Source organism: Takifugu rubripes, chromosome 1 (assembly GCF_901000725.2).
Source record: "Takifugu rubripes chromosome 1, fTakRub1.2, whole genome shotgun sequence".
Classification (NCBI taxonomy): Eukaryota; Metazoa; Chordata; class Actinopteri; order Tetraodontiformes; family Tetraodontidae; genus Takifugu; species Takifugu rubripes.
This window is the reverse complement of record NC_042285.1, coordinates 20,235,378-20,261,119: the sequence shown is the minus strand read 5'-3', so window position 1 is coordinate 20,261,119 and position 25,742 is coordinate 20,235,378. Positions and strand designations below refer to the sequence as shown.

Genomic DNA, 25,742 nt, shown 5'->3' with positions numbered 1-25,742 from the left:
CCAATAAAGTACGTCCCACTCAGGTCAGTGTGATAGCAGATTCCTCTGTGGACTTTGAGTCATTCCCACAGTGTCCTCATTTGCTGACATGCAGAGGTGTCGCTGAGACCTTTCTGTTTCCTGTTTCTTGCATTCTTTGTTGTCTAGGAGCCTTTTAAATACAGAACCGTTTTTGTCCCCTGTGGTGAGGCAGAGGGGTGGCAGACAGGGGTCTCTGTTTCGGATTAGCCCGGCAGGCCAACAGCAGTCCTCTCCCAGGGGAATGAAGTAGACGGTAATAGCGGTCACCCTCTTGTACATCAGTCTACGCTGATCTCCAAACCCCGGCAGCACACAGGCGTCAGTACTAATCTGGTGAATTCTGTTCAAGCAGGAAAACTTTTTAAAAAAAGGCTAATTGCCATTACTGTGGTTGGCCACAGCTGCAGGTCTGATCTGGCCTCTTCTCTTTGGTTTGTGTTATTAGTTAGGTATTACGTGTTAGCTTGAGGTTGATAATTCAGACATTTTAATTTGTGGCCATGATGAGTAGGCAACTTTGATGCCGCAGAATGAGATGTTATGCCCTTAGCTGGCTCTGCTACTAGAATGGTCTTTCCAGACCGGGTGGCTTCTCAGTAAATCAAAACCATTTTCTTCCATTTGAGGCTTAAATTGTGCTGAGCAAAGTCATTGACAAGGTAAGTCAGTTGCAAGCTTGCAACATTTTTCCCCTTTAGAGACTGTGGGGAGCCATATTTGTGAGGAGAACCAATTCTGGTGTCACATTAGGTAAGACAGAGTAAACCTAGGGAATAACTTGTCCTAAATGTAAATTTGAGCTCTATGACAGCGTGAAAAGACTCTTGATACTTTTGATGCCAGAGACAACATAGCAGGAAGCATCACTGCTTTCTCAGGCTAATGTAAACCTTTTCCCACCACTGAGGGTTTCTATTTCAAGCCATTAAAGTACCGTAGCAGACTGATTCCGTTTTTGATTTTTCCATGTTTGGGGGTTATGGGTTCATGTTTATTTGCACAAATTCCGACACATCTCTGGTGTTTTTTTTTATTGATGTTCAAAGTATAATCTTACATCACATTGCAGACATTTCAACAGAAACTTCAGTGTGGTTTCTGAGTGACGCGTTATCTCGGTTACCTCTGAGGTCAATGACAAAGTCTCATTTACTTTACTGATGGGATGTCCTTCTCATGTGCCCTAGTGGCATGAGAAACACTCACCAACCCATGACCCGGAGTTTAAACACATATTATGAAGCTCTGCCAGGTCTCTTTTTCAGCCGCTCTTCCTCGTTTATCTTCTTGAGTAGACGAGGCATCTTGTATTTGCACTGAAGGTGTCATAGTGTCTATAGTGAACTGTACACATTGCAAACAAGTAAATCACACAACAAACGCTCTCCAGCTCACTTTCTCAGCCCTGAAAAGGCCACACAAAGAGCTCAACTGGACCAGGACTCCCTCCTGCATCCAGAAATACAAATGCTATTTTTAAACCCCCTTTTCTCCCCAACAGGTGACGTCCACAGCCACAGCACCCAAAGCAGATTCCCACCCGAGGGAAACCCTCCACCCCAGGGGCCTTGCAACCTTCACCCTAATCTGCCAGACGATGTTTTCAGATTAAGTCTCGCCAAGGGAGTGTCCATGTCTCTCCCATCCTCGCCTCTCCTGCCCCGACAGTCCTACATGATGCCCCTGCGCTCTAGCAAGAGATCACCAGGTACTGCCTGCATCATTCATATATATGATTTGTTCCAACCATGACGACTCTTATTGAAAATATCCGTCAGCACCAACAGTTAACCGCACATTTATTTTCACGGTAAGCAGTTATTAAACATTTCTTTTTCTTTTTTATATCTAAAACATCTTTGGAGAGGCAGTTTCTGGCATTCATACCACCCATTCGCAGCCACCCCTCCTACCTTTGTATCTGATCACTTTGTGTAGATCTCCAACTGCACTTGATGTTTACACTACTGACTGGTAATGGGTGTGTGTTTATACTGGAGCTAATTGTGAGTCCTCCTCCATCCACCATGTTGAGAACATGCTTGTCAGCAGCTGTGGGGTGCTTCAAAGCAGGGGATACCATTGTATCAGAACTTGTTTCAACTTGAGTCTTTGTAATCCAGAGATGTGAGAAGAGGAAAGAAATCCTTTTAAGTGGTCAGTGTGGTGTCACACAGAGATGATCCGTGCCTATCTGCTCTTTGTTTAGACTGGTTCAAACTTTGTTTAATGTGTAAAGGAGGTAATAGGAAGGAGAGCTCAATTATGTCCACACTAGTAGGAGTTCAGAAGGTCATTGTCAAAAGCACCTGTATTTTTGAATTCGCAAATGGAAATGTGGCTCCGCCAAACTGATTTGTTTTTATCCAAGTGGATTAAATTGACAGGGGCTTGATGAAGACTCACTGCTGAAATCCAGACAAAATGGCCTTTAAATGCTTTGGCCATGAGAATTCTAAATGAAAATGGACTCAGCAGAGTCTCTAGTTGTATGTTATAAAATTCCAAACACAGATGAGAGAAACAGCAAAACTGCACATTCCTAAAAACAATCTTTCATTCCTTTATTTTTTTTAGCATGTAGCCTTTCTACAGACTTGCTTTGTTCAAGGTCACATGTCTGCAGAAATGTCAGCAGATTGACTGGTTTGTTTCTTGCATTAAATGGGTTGGGAGGTTAACTTTTCCATTTCACCCACTTCTCATCAGAAAGGCTGTGCGTTATGTAATGTTTGGGTGTAAAAGCTAGACGCAACAATAGTCTCCCGCTTTATTTTAGGAGAAAAGCCCTCCTAAAAACGCACAATAGTTGGGTCAGTGAGGTTACATTTTTTTAAGCTATGACCTTAATATTACAGCATAGACGGACCCATGAAATATACATCTACAAACATGGAGGGGAAACAGGACAGCCAAGGTTGGGTTTGTGAAGGTGAAAAACACCTTGGGGATTGGGAAGAGGAACACTCCCCCTACTTCTAATTCCCCCTTGCTGTGCTTGGAGGCATGACAAAAAGCAAAAAATAGACCATCAAGCAAGGTTGTTATGGAGGACAGCCGGGGGGAGGTGAGATGGCGGTCTGGAAGCTCAACTGTCCTCACAGGTAACTGTGAAAACCCTGAGAGGCGCAGTTCACACCCCCAGTTAATAAACACACTGCAGTAAATGTCTCAGTTCAGCGAGGAAACAAGGTTTGTACTGCGAGTCTGTTCTCTCTGAGCCCCAGACGTGACGCAGTGTGATATTCTCCAATTAAGACTCCTCCCCTTTAATTACACTGATAATCTGTCACAGTTCAATTATTGCGCAGTATAAATGACTCTGTTTCTAGTCAGAAAGGCTTGCTATACAGCTCGTTTTCACCCTTTTATTCCTTTCACAGTTGCAGGATCTAGTTTGTGGTTTAGCGTTGTTTCCAGGCACATTTGAAAGTCTCTCACAGTTTGGAATGCTCAGACTTATAGTGGTCGTTTTCTTCTTGAAAGCCCAACAGAAGACAAAAGAGCAACGCCGAGTTAATTAGGAGTGTGACGGATGCCTGAACCACAAAGTCCTGGTGGCGTTGAGTGCCACCGCTTTGATCAACTAAACCCTGAGCTTAACCATGGAACACAGCACACTGGCATGTGTTGAGCAGCACCTAGGTTTTATAGTCTTAATAGTTTACAGACCCTGAGAAAGCCTGTGTTAGACGTATACTGCAGCAGTGCTACCCGAATGAACCAATTTCTTTTCTAATCCTTCACAAATCAGAGATCAATACTCTAAACGTTGCACCAACTGGGCGAGACATTGTTTATCGTACTGTAAGTGGGAGTTTAAGTGCTTTTTGTGACATTCAATCCCTGCGCTCCACCTCAGGCAGCCTCCTGGGCATTTCCACAGTGACCTCCTCTGGCTACCACATGCTACTGTAAGATCACTGGATTAACAGCGTCTTTTCCTCCTGGCTATACTGGTTATTGCGCTGCATTTGTGGATGAGGCCTTTGCAGTTGTTTAACAAGTAGGAGTCCGAGGTGTTTGTTGTGGTGCCACTAAGCTAGAGGGTGACCTTTCTCTACTCGGATGACAAACCAGTTAGCCGCTCATTGCTACCTCTGCTGCCTGCGAGGGATCATAAAACGGCAATTCCTGTTAACGTACTGCCGATACGGGCAGTGTATCATTACAATTTGCATATCTGCAATGAGGTCATTGGGGTGATGGTCTTGCGTAGGCTGCAGATGCATCTTAAAATGAGTTTTTTTTCTGTAATAGAGCTTCAGTTTGTAATGGTTTGGAGTCTGGTTTGCTCTCTCTGTCTCTTTGGCTCTCTCGCAGACATGCACACAATGTGGTCTTATATCATGACCTTTTGGTTGCTTATCTCTTTATCAGAGGTTTCTGTCAGCCAAAATGGAACACCATCTATTGGATGCTTTCAGAGGTTTGAGCTACTGTGCTGTCACAATGGGTTCTGTTCTTAGGAAGTATACACAGTTTTTAAAGCTTTAGGGATGTTACCGCAGGAGATCACTTCAGAAATCAAACGTTAGCAACTCCAGTTGGGTGGAAAAGAATGAACAGTAGTTCCATTTTAATTTGGTGATAATGAGTTGTTAATTTACTGAGAATGTTCTGACCAGCAACTAGATCGTCCTCTACATTAGCAGGTGAGTTTGCACTTATCAACACAATGGCAACACCGGTGGAAAAGCTGTAGTCCCTTTTTCAGGTGAGCTTTCCTGAAGTCAGCTCTGGAGTATTGACAGTAAACAGACAACCCTGAGGGAATATTGATGGATTTCTGTGAGCTTAGGCTTAAAAAGATCATCAGTGGTACCGACACCCTTTGAAAGCTCCCTCTGATCAGCCCCCGGTGAAAAGTTATATCCAGCTCCTCAGTTCACTGCGCAGGATTTTGCTTCTCACCACATGCAGCTTCCTTTTCATCTACATGGAAAACCTACATTTAGGCTTGTGGTTTGATACAAGGCGACAAACGGTCCTAATGAAAGTGAAATAAGGACATACTTTATCTTCCTCAAAGCATTTCAAATGTATCAGGATGGAAAGATGGAATGGATCATAAATAAACGTTTATATTTCCAGTTCATAATGCACCTAGAATGTTTACTTAAGTATTGTTGCACTCGTGTCTCAAACAGCTCACTTTTTTTCCTCATTATTTCCTCTTTTTATTTCTAAGACTGACATTTAAGGCATAAAAGCATCAGTCATGGGACTGGTTTTCTACATCCCCTCATTCAGAAGCTAAAATGTGAAAGAGTCAAGAGTCCATCTTAAAGAATGCAGAAATACTGCTGGATCATTTCCTTGTCATGAACAATCCATTGCTTTGTGTGTGTGTGTGTGTGTGTGTGCGTGCGTGTGTGCGTGTGCGTGTGTGTGTGAGTGTGAGTGTGAGAGATAAAACCCTAAAGCTATTCTATTCTATGCGTCTCCACCATCTGTTAACTTGTATAGTCATATAGACTGGTTATTATGCATTTCAATTCAGAACATTTATTATACATGCAGTAGGTTCCTGTCAAACTAGTCGCTCACTTTTTTAAAGAATGTGACATTATGATATTAGTGGACTTGCAAAATTGAGAGCAGCATACTTTTATCTTCCTGACAGGAGTTTTGGGGGCTTGAAACCAGAATATGCATTGAATATATTTATATCTTCCGCAACTCCAAAAGTATATATATATAAATCTTTTTGAGATTTTCTTGGCGAATCTATGAATCCTGCATCAGCCTCTTTTCTTATTAATGTACTTTAGACGCACCAAGATGTGACCAGGTTGATAACTGGATGATATTTCCAGCAAATGAAAAGATAGATGGATGATTATCCTCATGTCAGTGTTTGGTTTGTTCATTGTGTGCTGAGATCTCATTTTTGTGGCTTTCTCTGTCTTGATCTGCTTCAAGGGTCATACATCTGACGCTTCTATTACTGTGACCTTTTCACGCCTGTTCCAAACTGCAATTGCTCATTCGTCAATGCTTCCATCTGAAAGGGCAAAGCGGTAATGACACCCTGTTAAAATCTGATCAGATCTTGAATGGAAAATAAACTCTGTGCTGTCTTTTGCCATGCTACTTAAACTACTTTTGCTCACACTCAGTCATCCTTGTGACTCACTTTTGACATCCGTAAATAAAATAAACCCTGGAAGATAGTCTGCAGTTTGCAGTTGTTCTGGAATATTTACTTAGGGACACTAATAGGAGTCCTGTGACTCTCAGTGATTGTGCCTGACTCTCCATAGATGAATAGAGGTTTTCAGGGAAGAGATTGGGGGGGGGGGGGGGGGGGGGGGGGGGGGGTTTGCTTTGTCTACCTTTAGCTACCCACTTAGGTTCCAGTTTGTGTCGTTTAGGGGTTTTACCTGAGGATTAGGGTGGTTTACAAAGCCAGAAGCTCCCTTCAGGTAGAAGGATCACCGATCCTCACTATGCATTTCAAGTTACATATCCATAGGTGGCACTGTGCATCAAGCTGACTCTCCCGCCCATTCTTGGTTTGTTACAATAACCCTTGTCGATTATTTCACCTCACTTGACTCCTGCTGTATTCTCCCACCCCCTCACTGACCCCCACTGCTAGCAGTTGTGGCTTTGACCACAGCTGTGGTTCAAAAAAATGTTCCATTAAGCAATGTTCCATCATTTAAAAAGAGGTAGGAGTGACTGGATAAGAAAAAGCATTAATGGGAAATGTCTCTCTGTTCTTCCAGCTGAGCTTTATATTATGCTTGAGGTTTACACACGCTGTCACCTGATAACGGGGGTCCGTGAGGAGGATGGTTGGATTCGGTTACAGTGGGTCATGGATGGAGCAACGTGCAGACGGTGGTCCCAGGAAAGCGGGGCTCTTTCATTATTCTTAATAATGTGTTTATCTTCCAATTCCTGATTATGTTTTCCTTGTCTGGACTTATGCCTTTAATTTAGATTTACACTTTCCAGAGATGATTTGTAAATATAAGCAAACCTTTGTTATTTTCATGAGTTATTATTTAGTCTAACGTCTCTGCCTCTGTGTCTAAACATTTATATCAGCACGATTATCCTTTGAATCTCCTCAAGTTAAGAACCTTATTATATCCATTCAGAGTGGATTAAAAGACTCTTCTTTCAAAGTACTCTGTATGCTGTAAACAGAACGGGCAAATGCTGTTGTGCACGCAAACGGCGACGCTGTAATGACGGAGTTCTGTCTGAGTGGTTTATTTTGAGTTTGGCACGGTGAGCAAGCTTTCTCTGTGGAGTTTTGGGATTTTCTAATTTTGTCAGGGTGCGAACAGTGAAAACACTGTGACCAACCAGCGTTATCTCTTCATCAGGTCTCATCTGACCTGCGTTGGAACACCTGGACAGAGCTTAATCCACATTTTGAATGAAGCGCACACCCCGGTTGCACTGCGTACAGCATGCAGACAACATGTGCGTGCGTTTGTTTAAGAAGTCGTTTCACAAAGTTCATGAAGAGGCTAATTATTGTGGTTTCCTGCTGTAGTTTGGAATTTGTGAGCCGGATTGTAGTGTGAGGGTTTTCAACCGGAAGTTTCTGGCAATGCAGACACATTTCCGATCTGAAGACAGACCAGAGCTGCCATCAGCGCGGCGAGATGTCTCCGTGCGTGCGTGTGTATGAGTGTGTAAGTTTATGCAAGCTACAGAGTGCAGCCAAGCCTGTCCAACTAAGACACCTCCGCCTCTCATCTCTAGTCCCATCTGGAACACGTTAATCCATCGAGAACTCTCCCTCTCCTCCTCTCTCTCTTCCTCTCTCTCTCATATCACAATTATCTCTCCCTCCCTCTCTCTCTCACCCTCCCGCTCCCTGTATCTTTGGTTCATACTCACAGGTCCTAGCAGAAAGCCCAAATATGTGGAGAGTCCTCGCATCCCCTCTGATACCATTGCTTCAGCACTGAGGAAGGTGGCTGATAATAAGGAGTCCAAACAGAATGGTGAGTCCTGTTTCAGATCTCTTTCTGTTCGACTGCCTGTGCTTTCTGTGAAGAACTGAAACAGTTAAGCTTGAATAACTTTGAATATTTCCTGTCGTGTATTTTGGTATGCGTGCCTCTGTGCCTCTGTTAAATAGCGTGTCATAGCTGTGTCTGTTGGGGTCACGGGTATTTCTCTGCAATGTAAGAGTAACATTAGCTCTTGAATTTACCCGTCTGTTTAAGCAGTGTCCCTTCATGAAGCCTCTTACACAAACACACTATAGTGCTGTGTTTATTTTTAAATGTGTGTTTGGATTACAGCGGAGTCTGTTTTCCAATGTTTGGGGACAGATACCTTCTGTCCCACCAGTGCTCCGTCTTTGGTTCCTGGAAATGTGCTTGGAGATAATACCTTGGATGATACAAGAAAATTTTCAGCAAATGCTTGTGTTTTGTCCTGTTTTAACTGTGTGAACTGTGCGAGCACGCAGTTGTCTTCTTTTTTTATGTGATTTTGTGGTCTGGACTCTACAAAATGGTGAGTTGTGAGTTCCAAGTGCTCTCGGACAGTGGTTGAATTCCTGTTAGGGGTTTAAATGGCATTCTGTGCAGAGCGAGCACACGCAGACAAGTGCATGTCTTGCTTTACACGGGGCCACGTACACCCAGACCAGCGTGGACGTGGTTGACAGCTGCATACCAAGCTGCAAGGGTGTGTTCAGCTGGCAGAGAGCAGCGTGTCCGCTCAGAGCTACAGATATTGGATCCCAATTAGGCAAAATGTTATCTTCAGTAATAAATGATTTTGGGATGAATTATTTAACACTTAGCATTTTGTAATTCATGAGTTGAATCTTTGAATTTTTTATCATTATTATAGGACCCCAATTAATGAGCATTCTAAAATATTAGGACAGTAATAGTAATTATTGCATTGCCATTATGTTTAGAAATAGAACAAAGTTCTCTTTTTCTTTCTTGTATAATAATCAGTATCAATTTAAAATTGACAGATTATGGATATTTACCTGTGCTTATTGTAAGTATAGTGAAAAATGACTGATACAACAACCCGTTTTATCAGGAGTCGGGTGAAGGTACCTGTTGCTTTTATATACTCATTATGGACAAACATCCCAATAATCCATCTTACTCAAGGAAGCCATAGTTAGCACAGAAAAAATACAGCTTGGAAGGAGCAGGCATGAGTCAATTTACCGAGGTAATTATGTTCCATTAAGCCCTTTATAAATTCTAGCACAATAATGGCTGATTGTGATTGTCCAGATGTGGTGGAATGAGGCCCCTTGCACAGCTGTTGGCTTCTGAGAACAGCTAGAAATTCTACTGTCTCCAGTAGAGTAGCATGTGTTCAGCTTCACACCAGGACTCTGTCTGTTATTTCCCACCACCTACATTTTGATATAGGTTGTCCACGTGGCGGGGAGTCATTTCCGTCCCACTTAAGTTCACAATGGCACAGTGTTGTTTTGTCATCCTTCAGCCTGTTTTCTTCCACCTCAGAGAGAAACAACTTCGGTCTTTGTGGGAGGACAAGATGCTTTGACATCACATCTTGTCTGTCAAGGTCAGCCACAGAATGAAATGTTGATTCGTTGCCAGAATAATCGCAACCAGAAAATCCATTAGAAGCGATGCAGCATGAGAACTGTGTGACATTCATGCCCCACACGGAGCTGAGCTGTGAAGAGCCTTTTTGTTGGGTGTCAGGCTGACGGACGGCTCTCTGGGATGTCCATAAGCCATGTTTTGCATCAATAGTCACGTCATGATTTTTTTTCTTCTGTATGTTAAATTTGGCCACTTTCCAGTGGGATTCCAACTCCTTTGTGGTTCTTTGGGTGTCAACTTCATCCAAGTCTGTCGCTGACACATAGCATAGAGCGTAGGCTTAAAAAAGGCCACGTGCCTTTGAGGAAGGATAGGGTTGCTTTTACATGTGTATTTTTATTTTGTATCTACATTCAAACAGACATTTTTGCCTGTTCAGAATAGGTGTGTGTTTCCATACGTGATTGTATTTGCAACAGTAGGCCAACAGTTGCCCTTGTCAGGCTTATTTCAGCTGTGGTCAGCTTTCTGTTTCTGTCAGTCAAAACCCAACCTCAGCTCCTCTCTCACAATTATCTCTCTCTTTTACAGCTCCAGGGAGACCCTGGAGCCCACACACTTAACACCTGTTTCTGCCTGTACTGATTATGTTGTCATTGCTGAAACTATGGGCCAACTGAATTTTCACTCCTTAAATGATTGTGATACTGCTATTCTAGCTATAAATGCACTGGCACCACGGTGACCTTTACCTGTCATTTACTATTAGAAATGCGTCTGATTTATTGTTGTACATTATTGTTCCATCATTAAGAAATGGGATTTCTAGAGAAGACCATTTACTTTGTGCACATTTATGTGTCGAGATCAGCAGGACCTATGAACTACGTAGAAGGTTAGCTTAGCTGTTAGCTGCAGGTTCGGTTACTCGGGCTCAATTGAGTTTAAATTGGAAATTGCATCGAATAATCAATTCAATATCAGTTCATAAGGAATCTGTCTTGTTGAAAGGGAACTCAGAAAATGAGGAGAGCAGGACTGTGCTGGTCTGCAACAACCCTTTGTCACTCTAGTAGCTATTCAATAATGTGGTTATTATTAATTTTGATTGATTTGATCCTGGTCTGAATATTTATTCATTAATATTAATAATATTCAAGATGGATCACTGGATTCTGGATTTGATTTATGGTTTTCACTCTTCAAGACGTGGCCTGATCCTGTGTGTGTACCTGTCTGTAGCTCACTGGGAGAGCTCAAGCACCAATGATCAGGAGAAGAATAAACTGTTGCTAGCAGAAGGATGGATTTATGCAGAGTTACTGCAAACTGTGTTTTAGTAGCTGTGCCGTGGGGCCTTCTGCATCTCATATCTATGAGTCTGACTTTTAGCAGCTGTTGGGAATCAGAATTATCTTGTGCTCACTGTTTATTTATCAGTCCTAACTAAGTATGATAGCTGTGTTTCAAGATGTTTCTGCTTATGTCCTGGAATGTGCATCAAAAGCCTTCAACATTCTTGAGGGGGATGCCTCATCTCATACCTCTGTACCCAAATGGGGAAGCAGGATGCATGTTTTCATCAAGGGTTCATTAAATGGACTTCATTGTTGTGGTAATAAAACTCCAGCTGCTAATGAGGACCGGCTGGTTTGTTTCCCCCACAGGAAGAGTGCCCAGAAGCACTGTGGAGCCAGGCTATTGGTGGGGTTCCCTCTCCTCTCCTCTCCTCTCCTCTCCTCTCCTCTCCTCTCCTCTCCTCTCCTCTCCTCTCCTCTCCTCTCCTCTCCTCTCCTCTCCTCTCCTTTTCTCCTCTCCTCTCCTCTCCTCTCCTCTCCTCTCCTCTCCTCTCCTCTCCTCTCCTTTTCTCCTCTCCTCTCCTCTCCTCCTCTCCTCTCCTCTCCTCTCCTCTCCTCTCCTCTCCTCTCCTCTCCTCTCCTCTCCTCTCTCCTCTCTCCTCTCCTCTCTCCTCTCTCCTCTCCTCTCTCCTCTTCTCATTCCACACCTCCTCTGTCAGGTCTTCTTTATTCCACACCTGCTCATAAACCTCCTCAGGCCAGCCCATAATGATCTTGTTTTGGTTTGTTTTTGGCCTGTTTGCTGTGGTTCCTGAAACACACATTACAGCCCCAGCCCTGGTTTTTCAGACTTTTGTGGCCCAGGTTCTTGAAAGGACGCCTCACTTTGTACCAGTTCTAAATGGCTTAGCTGAGGGACTCTCCTTTCATGTCAGTAGATATTATCCAGTCGGCACATCCGCTCCACACTGACTGAACCCTGTACACTCGTTCAGCTTGTGAAAAGCTGGTACACACATTCCTACTGTCATAATAACAAGTAGGTAAGTAAACTACAGCAGAAACAAAGAGTTGTAAATGGCAGATAAAGCAAAAGATAAATCAGTCCAATACAGCAGGTTCTAGGTTTCAGTTAAACTATCAAGGTAGAGTAAATGGTTTTCATCTGAGTATCTACAGACGCATGATTGCAGTTGTTCTGTGATCTTACGCTGCCTGGAATGTATGTGCATATTTTTTATTCATGTTAAAGTTCCCTAAATTTGCATGGCTCCTTCGAAGTGGTGATGTAATCAGCGTGGCCCACTGGTCTATTTTGTCCATGAGCCGTGCAAGTGGATTTAAAAACAAGTTCAAATCTAATGTTAGAACACGGAGTGAGGCCAGCAGGTCTGGCTTCCTTTGAGTTTACTGGCAGGTTATGTGGGGAGGCACATGCACCACGTGCAGTCGGACCTTCTCATCTGCACTGCAACTGTCATCACCATAGCAGCGCTCTTTCAAGCTTTATAGTGATAAAACCTTGTGCTGACCTCCCCCCACCCCCACAGCTTGTGTGCTCGTAGGTCTGATGGTAGCACTACAGTTTGAACTGTTGACTTTTAAAACTAATGATGCAGCATCTCTGTTTGCTAAGTCCTTGCTGCATATTCCAAAACTAAAAAAAAATAAACTGCCTGCTTCCGAAAGCTTTGGATGCTTTGGATTACTGGACGGCAGCCATTATTGTGGATAATGGTAGTTTAGGCATTACGAGGTTGCCACAGCATGCACATGCAAAACTATCTGTTTTTTATGACAAAACGTTTTCTACATTGATCCTGTCTGCTAAAGTCTTCAAAGGCCACATCTGGTCTCAATCAAATTGTGGTAATTTGGAGTTTAAAATAGTCTGCTATTGTCTCCAATGAACAGTAGCCATACATGTTTTATGTCCCCCAGATGTATGTGTAACAAAGCGTTATCCACTGAAATCATCTAGATAAGGCAATTGTGAAGAATCACAGCTCTGACACAGATACAGTGACAACATTTACATGATTCGGGTGCCTTGGCAACGCTTCAGACCATCCAAATCTCTCGCATGCACTAGTAGTCCTAAAGCGTTGTCAACCACTGACATGCAGGCTGAAATAAAAATCAATTTTCAAGTCTACTTTTTTGTGTATGGATGAAATTTAAAGCAGGGGGATGAGTCTGGGTGGGTTTAATGGTACTGCAGGAACCCTTTTACTTCCAGGTTCCTGCAGTAGTTCAGCTTCTGTATGTACAAGCAAGTCAATTTAGTTTAAATGAGCTGGAAGCGGGTGCAGCTGACAGTACCATCAAAAAGCAGGCAGCTCAGTGGGCAAGTGTGTCGCAACGTTAACATAGATCCACACACTCAACTCTGATGTTCACAGGTTTTTTCGCTTGTGCGTTTTGTTTGCTGAAGAATGTTGCTGAAGAGCCAGACCAAAATGACCGAGTCCGTTCTGTTGGCTAAATTGCCGGAGTGGGTTATTGTCCCTCTGTACGCAGCATATTGGCACTTTATTTTTATTATTTTCTTTTCAGAGGTTGTGCTTTTTCTGCTTGGTTACACCTTTATTCTGTAGTTAGACACTTATGAGTCTGTTGTTGAACTGCAGGAATTGTTCCAAAAGGAAGCTCAAATTTTACACAAATTCTCTTTATTTCTGCATCTTAATTAATAGTTAATGGAAGTCGCTGGACAGGGTGGACATGCACATGCTTATAAAAGCTCAATGTATCAATCCTATGTCTCCATACGTGCCAAAAGTCCATCCAATGTGTTTATAAGGAGCGAAAGCTCCTTTTTGCCAAATTTGGCCCCAAAATGGTGGATTTTAATTGTGTTGACTTTTTATGGCTCTTTATAAATATGCTGTATATGACTGTCATTGATTAGTTCCATCACTGAAACATAGTTTTCAGTCTTGGCTAAAAAGAGAGAGATGGGGGGGGGGGCAGCAGACAGTTAAAACTGTGCTGGAGGAAAAACATTCATTGATATTCACGGCCTCAATGAGTGAGATCTGGAAACAGGCAGCAGGCTTTGCAACTGGCACTTGAGGCATGTTGCTGGACAGACAAAGTCTCTTCTTCTATCACATTATTGGGCACTCACATGCATTCAGAAATTTAGAACACACACCCCATAGTCTCTCGCTCTCTCCCTCTCTCTCTCTCTCTCTCTCTCTCTCTCTCTCTCTGTGTGCATATGCACCACATCAGCAGAGAGGGAGTGCAGCAGAGCATTTCAGAGACGATTTGAGGGGACAGGCAAGCAGAGTGGCCCGAACAGAGGAGAGAGGAACACTGCCTGCTAACATTAAGCATTTCTCTGTGTGTCTCTCTCTCCTCTCTTTCTTCTCCAGAGCTGCACACAGAGAAACAACCAAGCTCCTCCTCCCCAGCAACTCAGGAACTGATGACAAGGCTCGGCTTTTTACTAGGAGAAGGGATCCCGGGTACGGCACGCATACCTATGGATGACAAGAGTGAAAAGAAGGTATTTTAATTCCCCCCCCCCCCCCGTGCAGCTCCCTTCGCTCCTCCGACAGCTGCTCGCTGCAGCTCGCAGATAGAGAGATAGAGGACTGAGGGGAGACAGCCAAAGGATAAGTTGTGACAGTGGTCCAGAAGAATGGATGTTTTTGTTGCTTCTTGATTCATTCTCCTGCCCAGTATTTCGGATGTGGCCCTGGAACTTTTAACCCAGCACGACGACTAACGGTAACTGTCAGCTTGTTTGAATTGATTTCAAAGAAACTGCATGTTTGAAACTTGTACTTTTATGGTATTTGTGATGGTCTGCAGTGTGGTTTGTGAGTCTCTCAGTAACTTGAGTGCTATTCCTGGGCCACTTTAGTATGTAACTGGAGTGTCTGAGCCCAAGTCCAGAAATAGTTCTGTTATGTTAGGTCGAAGCATGACTTTGTTTCTCTCTCCTAATTAAGGCTGTGTGAAGAGCTGAGCAGAGCGAAACATGCTAGTATCATTTCTGTCTGTTCATATGGACACTGAACCTTGATTAAAGTTGTTTTTTTTTTAAAAAGAGAGCTACATATCATCTGTTTAACTGTCTAGATACAGAAGGAAGCACAGTATGTGAACGGTTATCACTTGTTTGTTCATGGAGGTGTGTGTTTCCAGCGCTCAGCTGGAGACAAACATCTGCCAGCAATTCTCTTCTCCTCCATACAGCTGTTTTAGAGCACGTCTTCACCACAGCATGCTGTTCTTGCCTTAAGTTATCACCAGTAAGGATTTTAGCTGCTGGGATTAATTTGGCAGCGTTGTTAATTAGCAGATGTGTGCTGCTGCTCTGGCTTTGTCACACTGAACATGTACTAATAGGAATATTTTAATATGTTGTAAATGGGACCTCTGTTATTCAGATTTCCATCCTGTCATCATGCCACCGAATGAAAGGGTCCTCTCAAACTAGAATGATAGAATCAGTCTCTTATATAGAGGGAAACATGTTTGTTACATTTATCTTATGCAGTGATTTACGATGGAGAGTTTTTAATATTTTGCCGTCTTTAATGTCCAAAAGAACTGATGCTGGGAGGACAGCCACATGTCATTTTAACTTATTTTTGTTATTTTGTTGAATATTAATGTGGGAGTTTGTTCGAGACAGCGTGGTTTTTGTAGGAATTTTTATCTTTTAGATGCCACTTTATGAACATACTGGCTGTGAGAACTTGCTTCCTCTTATAGTGGGATGAGGACGACCTCTCTATTATATGCAATCAGAATGCAGCTGAAGGAAAATGTGGAAACATGACAAAACCGGCTTTAATTTTAATTTTTGTGGTTGTCAGCTCAGACAAAGATTTTGCTACTATTGTTGTTGGACAGGCTTGGTGGCACGGGAAAGGTGCCTATTGTCTCTGAACAAAGTACAGATTCCCCTGCAAAATTCTCGTCAAGCTTATTTTAGTTCCTCCAGACATACGAGTGTGTAATTTTCAGGCTTTTATCCATTTTACAATGTTGATGCACTTTTTTTGTCACGTTCATGTATGCAAGACTCAATAATTCTTTAGACAGTCGGTGTCTAGACTTTTCTCATGGCTTCCAAATAAGGTTAGGTTTTTTTTTTCTTTATTAAAGCTCATGCTGGAAAAATGTTCACATTCAGTTTAAATCAAAGCTGCATAAATCATTGACAGATTTAATTAGCGTTGTAAATTTAGTTGAATCCACAATTCATCATCAAAGTGTAGCTGTTCTCCAACCTTTTTCCTCTTCTTCCTCTTTCTCTAGTGCTCTGCTGCTAGCCAGGGCATCAGTCCGTGCTCCACTCTGACCAGCAGCACAGCGTCTCCTAGCACCGACAGCCCATGTTCAACACTCAACAGCACAACCAGCCGCCCCATCCTCAGCCGCACCAGCCCCTGTGGAACAATCACGAGCCCCAGCTCCACACTGGAGAGCAGAGACAGTGGAATCATTGGTGAGATGTAGCCAACTTTCATTATAGATCAACCAGTCTGTAAAAATCGAGTGGAGCCAGAGAAACACTCAGGTCTTTGAAGACATTTTAGAGGAAAGCTTTACATCCCCAAAAAACCCTGCGTATTTGAAAAGAGAAATCTCAACTATCACATCTGAGTATCTTATTTTTTTATGCATCCTCTTCCATCTGTCACTCATGATGTTCCATTGAGCTCTGCGCCACTAAATGACTTTGTTATGTTTCTAATGGCTGTGTTAGACACCTGGAGACTCCAGCAAGCTGGCAGACATGCAATGTCATCGACAAATCCATCTGTGAGAATTGGTTTTGATAACGTGATAAATCTGTCGAACTGACAGTGATGGATTGTTGGGAAAAGGGTTCAGCTTTTAACATGTTGTCCTATGAGAAGCAAAGAATATCATGCATTTCATGATTGTTTGGGTAGGAGACGGACGTCACTGCACCGCACGACAATTTATATTTCTGATTATTATGATCATTCTGTCTTCTTAAAGCAATAACACAGCAAATTGCTGAATAATTTATAAGGGCTATGATATTGTATTTTTCACCGTATTGGACTGTTATGCTGCCACACAGGATGAAACATGTTGTATTCTATCATTATAGAGCTATTTTGTTAGCACCAGCCTGACAACATCTCATTTACCTGCCTTAATGTGTAGGTTTTGGTATTTTAAACAAGTCAGCGCCGTGGTTACAAATCAGACTCCAGCCTGTGGTTAATGTGTCCTGTTCTTTGAAGTTTTCACTCTCTCCCCAATTTCAAAAGCGCATTAATTTGGCTTCGTATTGCATTAAAAGCTTTTTGCTGGATTTGGGGTGGCTTTGCAGTGCCATCACATTTTCACACTGCTCCCAGAGGAGGGCTTTTTCTTACAGAATAGGACTTAAAGCCACCAGTCAGCGGTGACTTTAGTTAGCATCCTATATATAAAAGAGAATACTGTCTGTTTCAGCATGACAGATTTAATGAATGATCATATATTGGATCAGCAGCACAGGAGCCCAAAGGACTGGGATGTGTCATATGAGTGTTAGTGATGATGCAACATACTTTGCCATCAGGAAATCCAGATTACGGGTGTGATGCAAACACAGCCAGGTGGTTAGTCAGTTCCTGTCATCTGAATGAACCCAGGCTTTTTTATCCAGCTGCTCGTCATTGTATTGCTTTGGCTTTCCACTCGTCATTTCGGATTATATTGGAACGCTGGTCTGCGGGATTAAAGGATTTGTATTCATGATAATAAAGTACCTGTGTGTACTGAAAAATGCAGGAAACAGTTCCATAGCTACGGCTTTCCCAGCGGGTAATCGACAAAATTCCATTTAGTCTCACATTTGTGTACATTTAGTGTCAAAACGCCAACCGCTCTAGGTTTTTAATCCTACTGTGACGTCCTCCCTCCTCTCAGCCACCATCACCAGTTCTTCAGAGAATGATGACCGTAGCGGCTCTAGCCTGGAGTGGAGTAAAGATGGCAGCCTGAGGGGCAGCAGCCGCCATGGCCTCGCACAGAGCGTGCGCGCGGACACCTGCTCTCCCGTGGCAGAGGAAGACTCCAGCGGCGCCTCGGCCACGCCAACTGACACCCCGTCCAGGATAGACCAACCACAGCAAACTAACACCTCAGCAGCAGCGCCGCAGCCTCCAGTCCACTCACCTGAGGGACCTGTTCCATATCCGTCACAGGCGTCCTCTTCGCTCATGATGCCGAGGCCAAACTCTGTAGCAGGTAAGGCTCGCTCTGGCTTCTGTTTGGGGGTGAGGAATTATTCAGTATGTGTTTCTCTCAGTTAGCGTTTTGAGAAGAAACTCTGTTTTATCCTTTTTCTTACATGTTTACAAGCTTATTTTGGCACTTCAAGCAACATAAGCCTCATTTCATTGCATTTCCAGCTGGTCAGTTTCAATACTACTTAAAAAAAATTGAAAATAGAACAGTTATATAATGTGTACATTGATTAAGTTTAAGATGGAAAAATAAGTGTTTTTCAATAGATGTTTTGTTCTTAAGGCAGAAGTTGGGATTAAGCAGCTGTTGTATAGGGAGCCTGGGTCCTGCCTACCATGTCTGACCTCAGCACAAGTTGCTGTTCGGCTGATCTGTTCTGCATTCCTGTCCTGGAACCTCCCTGTTATGGCTCCCCTTCTCGTATCCACACAGCTGTCACAGTTGTTGATGCCCCTCGTACCACCCTTTGCTACCTTTCTTTACATTTCCACATCTCAGCGCTGCTCCCCAACTCCATTTATCTTACTGCTTTTGACCTTGACATCGTTAGGTTGGCAACCAAGTTGATATGAAAACAGACAAAAGCTTGCATGATTATTCTCAGCTTTTTCTTTTTTATATACATTTACAGTCAAATATAGGCAGTTGTTTGCACTAATATCCTAGAGAATGTACAGATAAGGGCTGCAAGAAGTGGAGTTCTGTAACTCCAGCGAGAATGGGATAATTTTCTGTTTTGCAGGTTTGTACAAAAATCATCTGACGTGGAAAAAAAATCGCATGAAATGATGAAGATGTTTTCATCAGCTGTTTATCATGTTTAGCTTGGTTGGTTTATCTAATCAGAACTTCTCACACCGAGTTCATGTCCACATTTACTGGCAAATACAATACTTTTTTTTCAGTTCACATTATTAGTTTATTAAAATAATCTTCACTCCTTAAGAAACCAATAATTATATGCTGCGACACACACGAGGAAAGGTCAGAAAACTGCGCTGTGTGTTAATAACACCAGTATTGTCATTGTTGGGGGCTCCCAGACTTTAAGGGCTGATGTCATAGTTATGCAGCGTTGCCCTCTGGGGAGCTGTAGAATTCACACCTCTGTTTTTATGCTGGCAGAAAGGCCCTTGGAGGGAAAATCAAGGATAGGGCGTTTGTGGGACAGTTTACCTTTTGGAATGTCACACGGCGTTTCTTTTCATTAATATCTCAAATAAATGTTTCTGAATGTTGTAGGAATCAACATTGGTGGACGCCACTGTTTATTAACATTAGTAACAGAGTAATAATGTATTTACCAGAAAATCTGTCGTCCCAAAGCGTTACACTTGGGCTGGCTCTGTATGTTGTGAATGAGCATTGATAAATATAATAGGTTTACACTTGCATTAAGAGGCTGATGTGCAACTTTTAATTTACGCATAAATAAGAGGTCACAAAGTCCAATAATCGGTTCAATTCTGTCATTTTGAGCGATTTCAGTCAAGCTTTTGAAAAACACCCATAGTGTCAAAGGTCAATAATGCTGTTCAAGACTGGAATTCCACAGTTCTGGAGCTTGTATTTCTCTTGCCGGGCCACTGCTTTAAGGTCACTGTGGCCCAGAGACTCTGCGATGATGCAGCTGTGAATTCTGATGTTTGACAGAGCCCACTCTGTATTCTTCCTCTGAGGTGCTCTCTGTTGGGGAAAATTTGATGATCTGGCCAGTGATAATGGATCCTTCCATTAAATATTTGAGTAAGCTGCACTGGGCTGAGGGTTCATTGAAATCCTCTCCACCTGGGTTGGAAAAAACAAAATCTGCAATTATCAGACATCTGTGGTGCAGCGATGCACCGGGAAGACGAGGTACAGCTCGGTCAGTTGGATGCGTTTGTCATTGTCCCGTTAAAAAGACACGTGGCAGCTTTATGTGATCAGCGGTTTTCTTCAGATTTTCCTCAAGATTCCTTCTGATATGGTCAGTTGCTGTTTATGGACGATCCCTTTCTTATTCTCCCATTGGCGATGTGTTTCAGGAGCCGCTGCAGTCTGAATGCTCTTCACACATTGATCTGTCGGATGTAGGGCCAAAAGAAATAATAAAAAAGGGACAGACAACCCATCCATATCACCCAGCTCTATGAAAAGGTCACTTTAAAAATGTCCATTCTCAGAGATTTGTCTGTGCTCCTTGGTCCCAGCGGGAACAAAAAGAACCCGCTGCAGAGATCAATCTCCTCTGGTTTTTAAGAGCCATTTAAAATCCTACTCGGTGGTGCTTCATTGATAGTTCGGAACTCACCAAAGGTGCAATTTATAAGTTGTCGTGTGTCAGGGAAACTAACTTTGCTGAGTTAGTGGCGGCCCATCCACCACCCTACTGAGAGGGTTCGAAGCAAGGCAGTAATATGAATGTATCACCAGATTAAAGATATTTTCTTCAAGTTATGGAGTTTATAGAGTCTCTCAGTAATTTCAAAAGAACTGCTCCATAAAAAAGAATAAATTCTTTATAAATGAAAAGGATCAAGTCCACTGTTTAAATTCAGTCAGTGCCGAAGAAACAAGTTTGTGACGAAAAGGCAAAGAAGTTCAGTTGGGTTTGTAGCTGTACTGACTCAGAAAGTGGTTAAAATGCCAGTCGGGAGTTATTAAATAGCTATCAGATGTGACGGAATCCTGGGGAAAACAGGAGTTAGTCTACCATAAAGCCTAATTTTATTGTTAATTTAGTGCACAAGTGGAGCCATGATATACATGCTCTTTACAAGCGTGTGTGAACGTTCCAGCACACATGCAACGAACTGCAACAGATTCTTTTTGTCTCCTGAAATACTTTCAGCATGAGCTCTGATTAGCAGGAAGATACGGAGGGCAGCAGAGAAGCACAGCCCCCTCCTCTGTTCCTTCATGAGAAACAGAACTCAAAGGGTAAAAGTGCCTGAGGATAAAAGCAGCCCATTTTCATCATAACACATTCAGAAGCTGCACAAATGCATTGGAGGCAGCGAGAGCACAGTCATCAAGGTATCACGTGTACATCGGATCGATGAGATGTGTAAAGATCAGAAGGAATTTCTAGACTGAGGGCATAAAGCTATTGAAGAGAGGGCTTTAAAGGCCTGTGAGCGTTTATAGTGGCCCTTTAGAAATGACAATAATAAGAGATACTTTGCTCTTTTTAAACCTCCTTCTTCCCACTACTTTAATCCTAACAATCTTGTCACCTGCACGTAACACCTGGACAGGGCGGGTTCAGACGCTGCCAAATGCTTTTAACGCTGGGACTGGCTGACTGGTTCAGAGGGTGCAGCCGACTCTCTGCTCAGCAGCTGAACACTGTGGGTGCCAGCACCTACGTATGCTTTTGGGGCAGGGGAATCACTTTTTAGCCCTTGGTGAGACCATCTGATGGGAGAACTCTTGAAGTTTGGACCAGAGATTCCGAACCTTATCCTCTGTGTGCTTTACGCCCGTTTTTTTCCATATGGGACACAAGAAGCTGTAATTGTTATTTAGCTAAGCTGCACAGACTCGGGGTTGTTTGGTCTGATTTCTTTATAAAAGATTTAGAACAATCATGTATCGGGGTCAGAGCCGCATTCAGCTAATTTTCCCCATCAGCAGACACAATTTAATTAGTAGGACATTCCAGAGCAGGAGTTGGTGAGTGGAGAGGGAGGAAGGAGAAGAGTTTGTGATGGCGTCTCCCAGCTGAAGGTGGTGAATATGAAAGGGTTAGATTCTGCCCTTCAGCAGGCAGACAGACCGTACATCACCATGGTGATAAAAATGTCCAGTAGTGCTCGGTAACTGCTGAAAGACCTTGCTGTGCTTGTTCATATCTTTATTTATGTTTACTAGGTTGACCATTCAGTTCAAATGGTTGGTTCATATTAAAGCCGTTATAACACAATATTAATATTTATGGCAGTTAATATAATGCTGTTTTTCCTCCTATTCATGATTTTATGTCGATTACACGTGGTATCATAGTGTAATAGGCTGTATTAAATGTGTAATTCAAAGATAGAAATGAAGAATTTCTTAACTGTATTTGGATTTAAGTACATTAACTAGTGCGCTACCTTTTGCATCTGTTTGAAACATGCAAGTCTCACCTTCTCCTGGATCCTGAGATGCCAGATTTGACCTTCAATGTGCTGTTACTATTTCGTTCTCTTTATAGCCTTTACAATTTTTTCCTTCTGTTGGTATCTAAAGCAACCAGCTCCACAAAGCTAGAAGACCTGAGCTTTCTCGATGAACAGCGCAACACCCCCCTACGGACATCCATTCGGCTGCCTTGGCACAACACTGGGGGGCGACCACCTCAGGACTCCAAAGGTGACATTTAAGTTACTGTGTCCTAAGTTAACTGTTTAGCCGATCCTCAGTGAGGTTTAAGAAACACTAAAGTAGTTTCACACACTGTTTTACTGTATAAAGAAAGCAATAATGAATACCTCATTTAAACAATTTCTAATTCTGTGTTCAAGTTGCTAGTAGAGTTTTAAGGGAAAATCTGAGCCAAAGGTGCAGCTGTTTATCAACCGTGGTGTAAGAATACAGGTACACTGTAATGTTCTGTGTTCTGGCAGTTTTAATACCACAAATGTTGTTAGAGAGGAGCAGCCTGAGTGAATAAGTGTTCTGAGATCTAATTATGGCTTCGGTCGACCAGAAAAAGAGTCCATCCTCCAAGTCCATTGTGTATCTAAGCCCATAAAAAAACCTTGTTGTAATCCAATATTTTATCTCATTTTCCTCAGCTCGGTTTGCTCCCTACAAACCAGTGGACATCATGCTGAAGCCCTTGCTGTTTGAGGTGCCCAGCATCACCACAGACTCTGTGTTTGTGGGGAGAGACTGGCTCTTCCAGGAGCTGGAAGGAATCCTGAAGGCTACCGACTGCACGCAGAGTCAAGGCGCCGTAGTGGTTGGCAGCGTTGGTTATGGGAAGACGGCGATTATCTCCCGGCTAGTGGCGCTGAGCTGCCACGGAGGTCGTATGCGTCAGATCGCCTCCAACAGCCCCAGCGTCTCTCCCAAAAGTAATCGATCTTAACATTTACCACGTTGGCCTTATAGCCACTGTTATTAGATTTTGTTTTTTTATTTTAGCTTGCAAAGTTCAGACGTGATACCAGGATATACTTCCCATGAGAAATGCGAAACTCATTTACAAACCCACCCTTCCAGGCGGCGGAGGATCAAACGCAGAACTTCCGCTCTCCCAGCCACCGCAGCCGACTCCACCTTCCAGTGCTGCCAACACGCTGAGGACGGGCAGCTGCCCAGGGACACCTGAGACGCAGCGGCGGCGGGAGGAGGCTGTCCGGCGTCTGGCTGCAAAGGTACGACCCAGTCCACAACATCTCCACACCGAAATGTGGCTGCTGAGCTCACAGACGGAATGAGTTTTAATCAGAAGCTTTGATTGTTTGATCATATCACGTGGCGTTGCATCATTGCACAGCGCATTTACTTTGATGAGGAGATCAAAAACCTTTATATTAATGCTGACAGTAGTGAGCAATAACAGGAAATGGAGCTGGCAGCAAAGAAATGTATGTAAAATCTCCGTAGGCAGAAGAAAATAAGTTCATGGTCCACCAGGTTTATCTCCCAGTAGGTGTTTACGTTGCTGGAATATACTGTACTGTAATATGCTGCTCTGCTCTCTGCTTGAGGCTAGCAGGGATTGAATTGCATTGTGCTAACCTAGGGATCAGATTCTGTAGTGTCGATGCTTTGACTAACACGAGTCCACTGTAGTTATTACGGGAGGCTTTGTGAGAAGTCTGTGTGAAAGTCTGCATGTTGAAAATTACATGTTTTATTCAGCAAGCAGGGAAGGGGAAGGAGGCAATAAACGTTTCGGCCCCAAACACATCCGTGTGATTCAGTGCCATTATTATATCGGTGCATAAACTGTTGTTGTTCTTGCACAATAGACAATGGAAGACTTTTGCTCTTTGACAGGAGCTGCAGTGATCGTTTGCCCATATTTCTGCAACACAGTCTCCGTTTACAATAAACATTGTTCAGGTGACAAACGTGTCTTTACCTGCTATGGTCTCTACCCTGGCTGGATCTCCTGCTCTTTGAATCAGCTTCTTAACGCGTCCTTTTCTCTCAGCGATGCCTGACTGAGCATTAATAAACATGGACTGTTGTGCACAGCGTCCGTGCCCTCCCTACTGTGCAGTATCTACAAATGCTAACACGCTGGCGTGCAAGACTGTGCTTGAGAGACTGTGTCCTGATTCACATTGACATTTGCTCACTTTGAACACTTTTGTGATGAGGGCTTATGAACTTTGTTTACAACAGTGTTCTGATGGGACCTTCTGCTTGTATCATCACCAATTTCTTTTCTGGTTCCCGTTCCATTTTTAGCACAGTTCTTTGATTCTCCCCTTCGTAAGGAAATGAGTCACGAGAGAGATGGCCACTGTGCAGTTGCATTTTGCAACTGGCAGTGCTACATTTTTGAACCAGGAAGCCGACTTTATACTTCTAAGGCTATTCTGAAGGTCTGTGAAATCAAAGCGATACCCCTGAAGCCAGTGATTGTGTCTCCAGCACCCTGCATCACATGACTGGTTGTGGCTGGTTGTGTCAGTCCTGTTCAATCATTGAATTAAAGGGGTTGAAATGGGTTAGGCCATTGCATTTTCTAAAATAAAGCGCTGTTGCATTCTCTTGCTCTCTCATTCTCTGATGCCTCGACCTGTGTTGTAGAATATACATGCAACAGTTGCTTTCAAGTTGAATTTTAGATGGTTCATCATTGCACACGCGGTCTGTTAAGTGCATTCTTAAATAATATATAGATTAGGTTACATTTTTATTCTCTACAAAGCTTGTTGGTGACGCACCCTGGGGCAGATGTACACGTCAAATAGCTTTTGTACCAGGGAGTTTGCACTGGGAATGCTTCGGGTCCCAGACCCCTGTGAAAGCACCAGCACCACAGTTGCGTGATTTCTTTTGTCCCCCATCAGCCTTCGCATTTTAAAATCAGTGGCTTTGTTGCTGCGGTGGAAAAGAGCCAGTCTAATAGTTGGGGCAATTTACACCCACATTTTTCCGAACATGAGCATTCTATCAGCTCTCCAGGAATCCGTTTAGATTGTTGAGGGAGCAGGAGGCAGCAGCAGAGGAGGCATCACCAGTAGAGGAGCCTGCTGCCTCCCTCGGCCCCTGGAAGTGTGTCAGATCCTCCTGCTTGGATTGTAATTAGAATCAGGCTCATTTGTCCCCTGGGCTTCTTCTTTTGCCATTCTCTTCCTTTCTTTTCCTCCCCTTCTCTGTTTTTCATTATTCCTGCTCAATCAGACCTCCTTTGAATGGTGCAGTGTCCAGTTCAGGCACAGAAGGATCCTCTTTTAGAGTTCCACCTGGGATCCCCTGGCCCCCTTGTATAAGGAGAGGAGTTACATCATCGGCCCTTACACATTTATATTCTGAGGAGATCATGAGTAGATTTATGGTAAAATATAAAAATCGTCTCACACCGTATCCAAAGAAATTGATTGTACTCACCAGAGCTGCTGGCTTTTGAACCAACTTTGTGATGATGATGGAGTTTCATCTTTGTATATATCAGACAGCCAAAGCTAATCTCCACTCTTATCGTATTTTTCTAACATGTTCTTTTTGG

General features: G+C 43.1%; 1 protein-coding gene across 4 annotated transcripts in view; it reads left to right on the top strand.

Moving 5' to 3' along the window:
- Nucleotides 1-25,742, top strand: part of tanc1b (tetratricopeptide repeat, ankyrin repeat and coiled-coil containing 1b) — a 57,216-nt gene that overhangs the window by 17,039 nt on the left and 14,435 nt on the right. For 3 of the 4 annotated variants that reach the window (XM_029841719.1, XM_011610335.2, XM_029841729.1), the window contains 8 exons: nucleotides 1,523-1,729; nucleotides 7,890-7,994; nucleotides 14,227-14,360; nucleotides 16,127-16,316; nucleotides 17,762-18,082; nucleotides 22,298-22,420; nucleotides 22,846-23,127; nucleotides 23,276-23,430. In XM_029841719.1, coding sequence (XP_029697579.1) covers nucleotides 1,523-1,729; nucleotides 7,890-7,994; nucleotides 14,227-14,360; nucleotides 16,127-16,316; nucleotides 17,762-18,082; nucleotides 22,298-22,420; nucleotides 22,846-23,127; nucleotides 23,276-23,430 — 1,517 coding nt within the window. The remainder of the gene's footprint in view (nucleotides 1-1,522; nucleotides 1,730-7,889; nucleotides 7,995-14,226; nucleotides 14,361-16,126; nucleotides 16,317-17,761; nucleotides 18,083-22,297; nucleotides 22,421-22,845; nucleotides 23,128-23,275; nucleotides 23,431-25,742) is intronic. The other variant, XM_029841726.1, reaches the window with a different exon arrangement.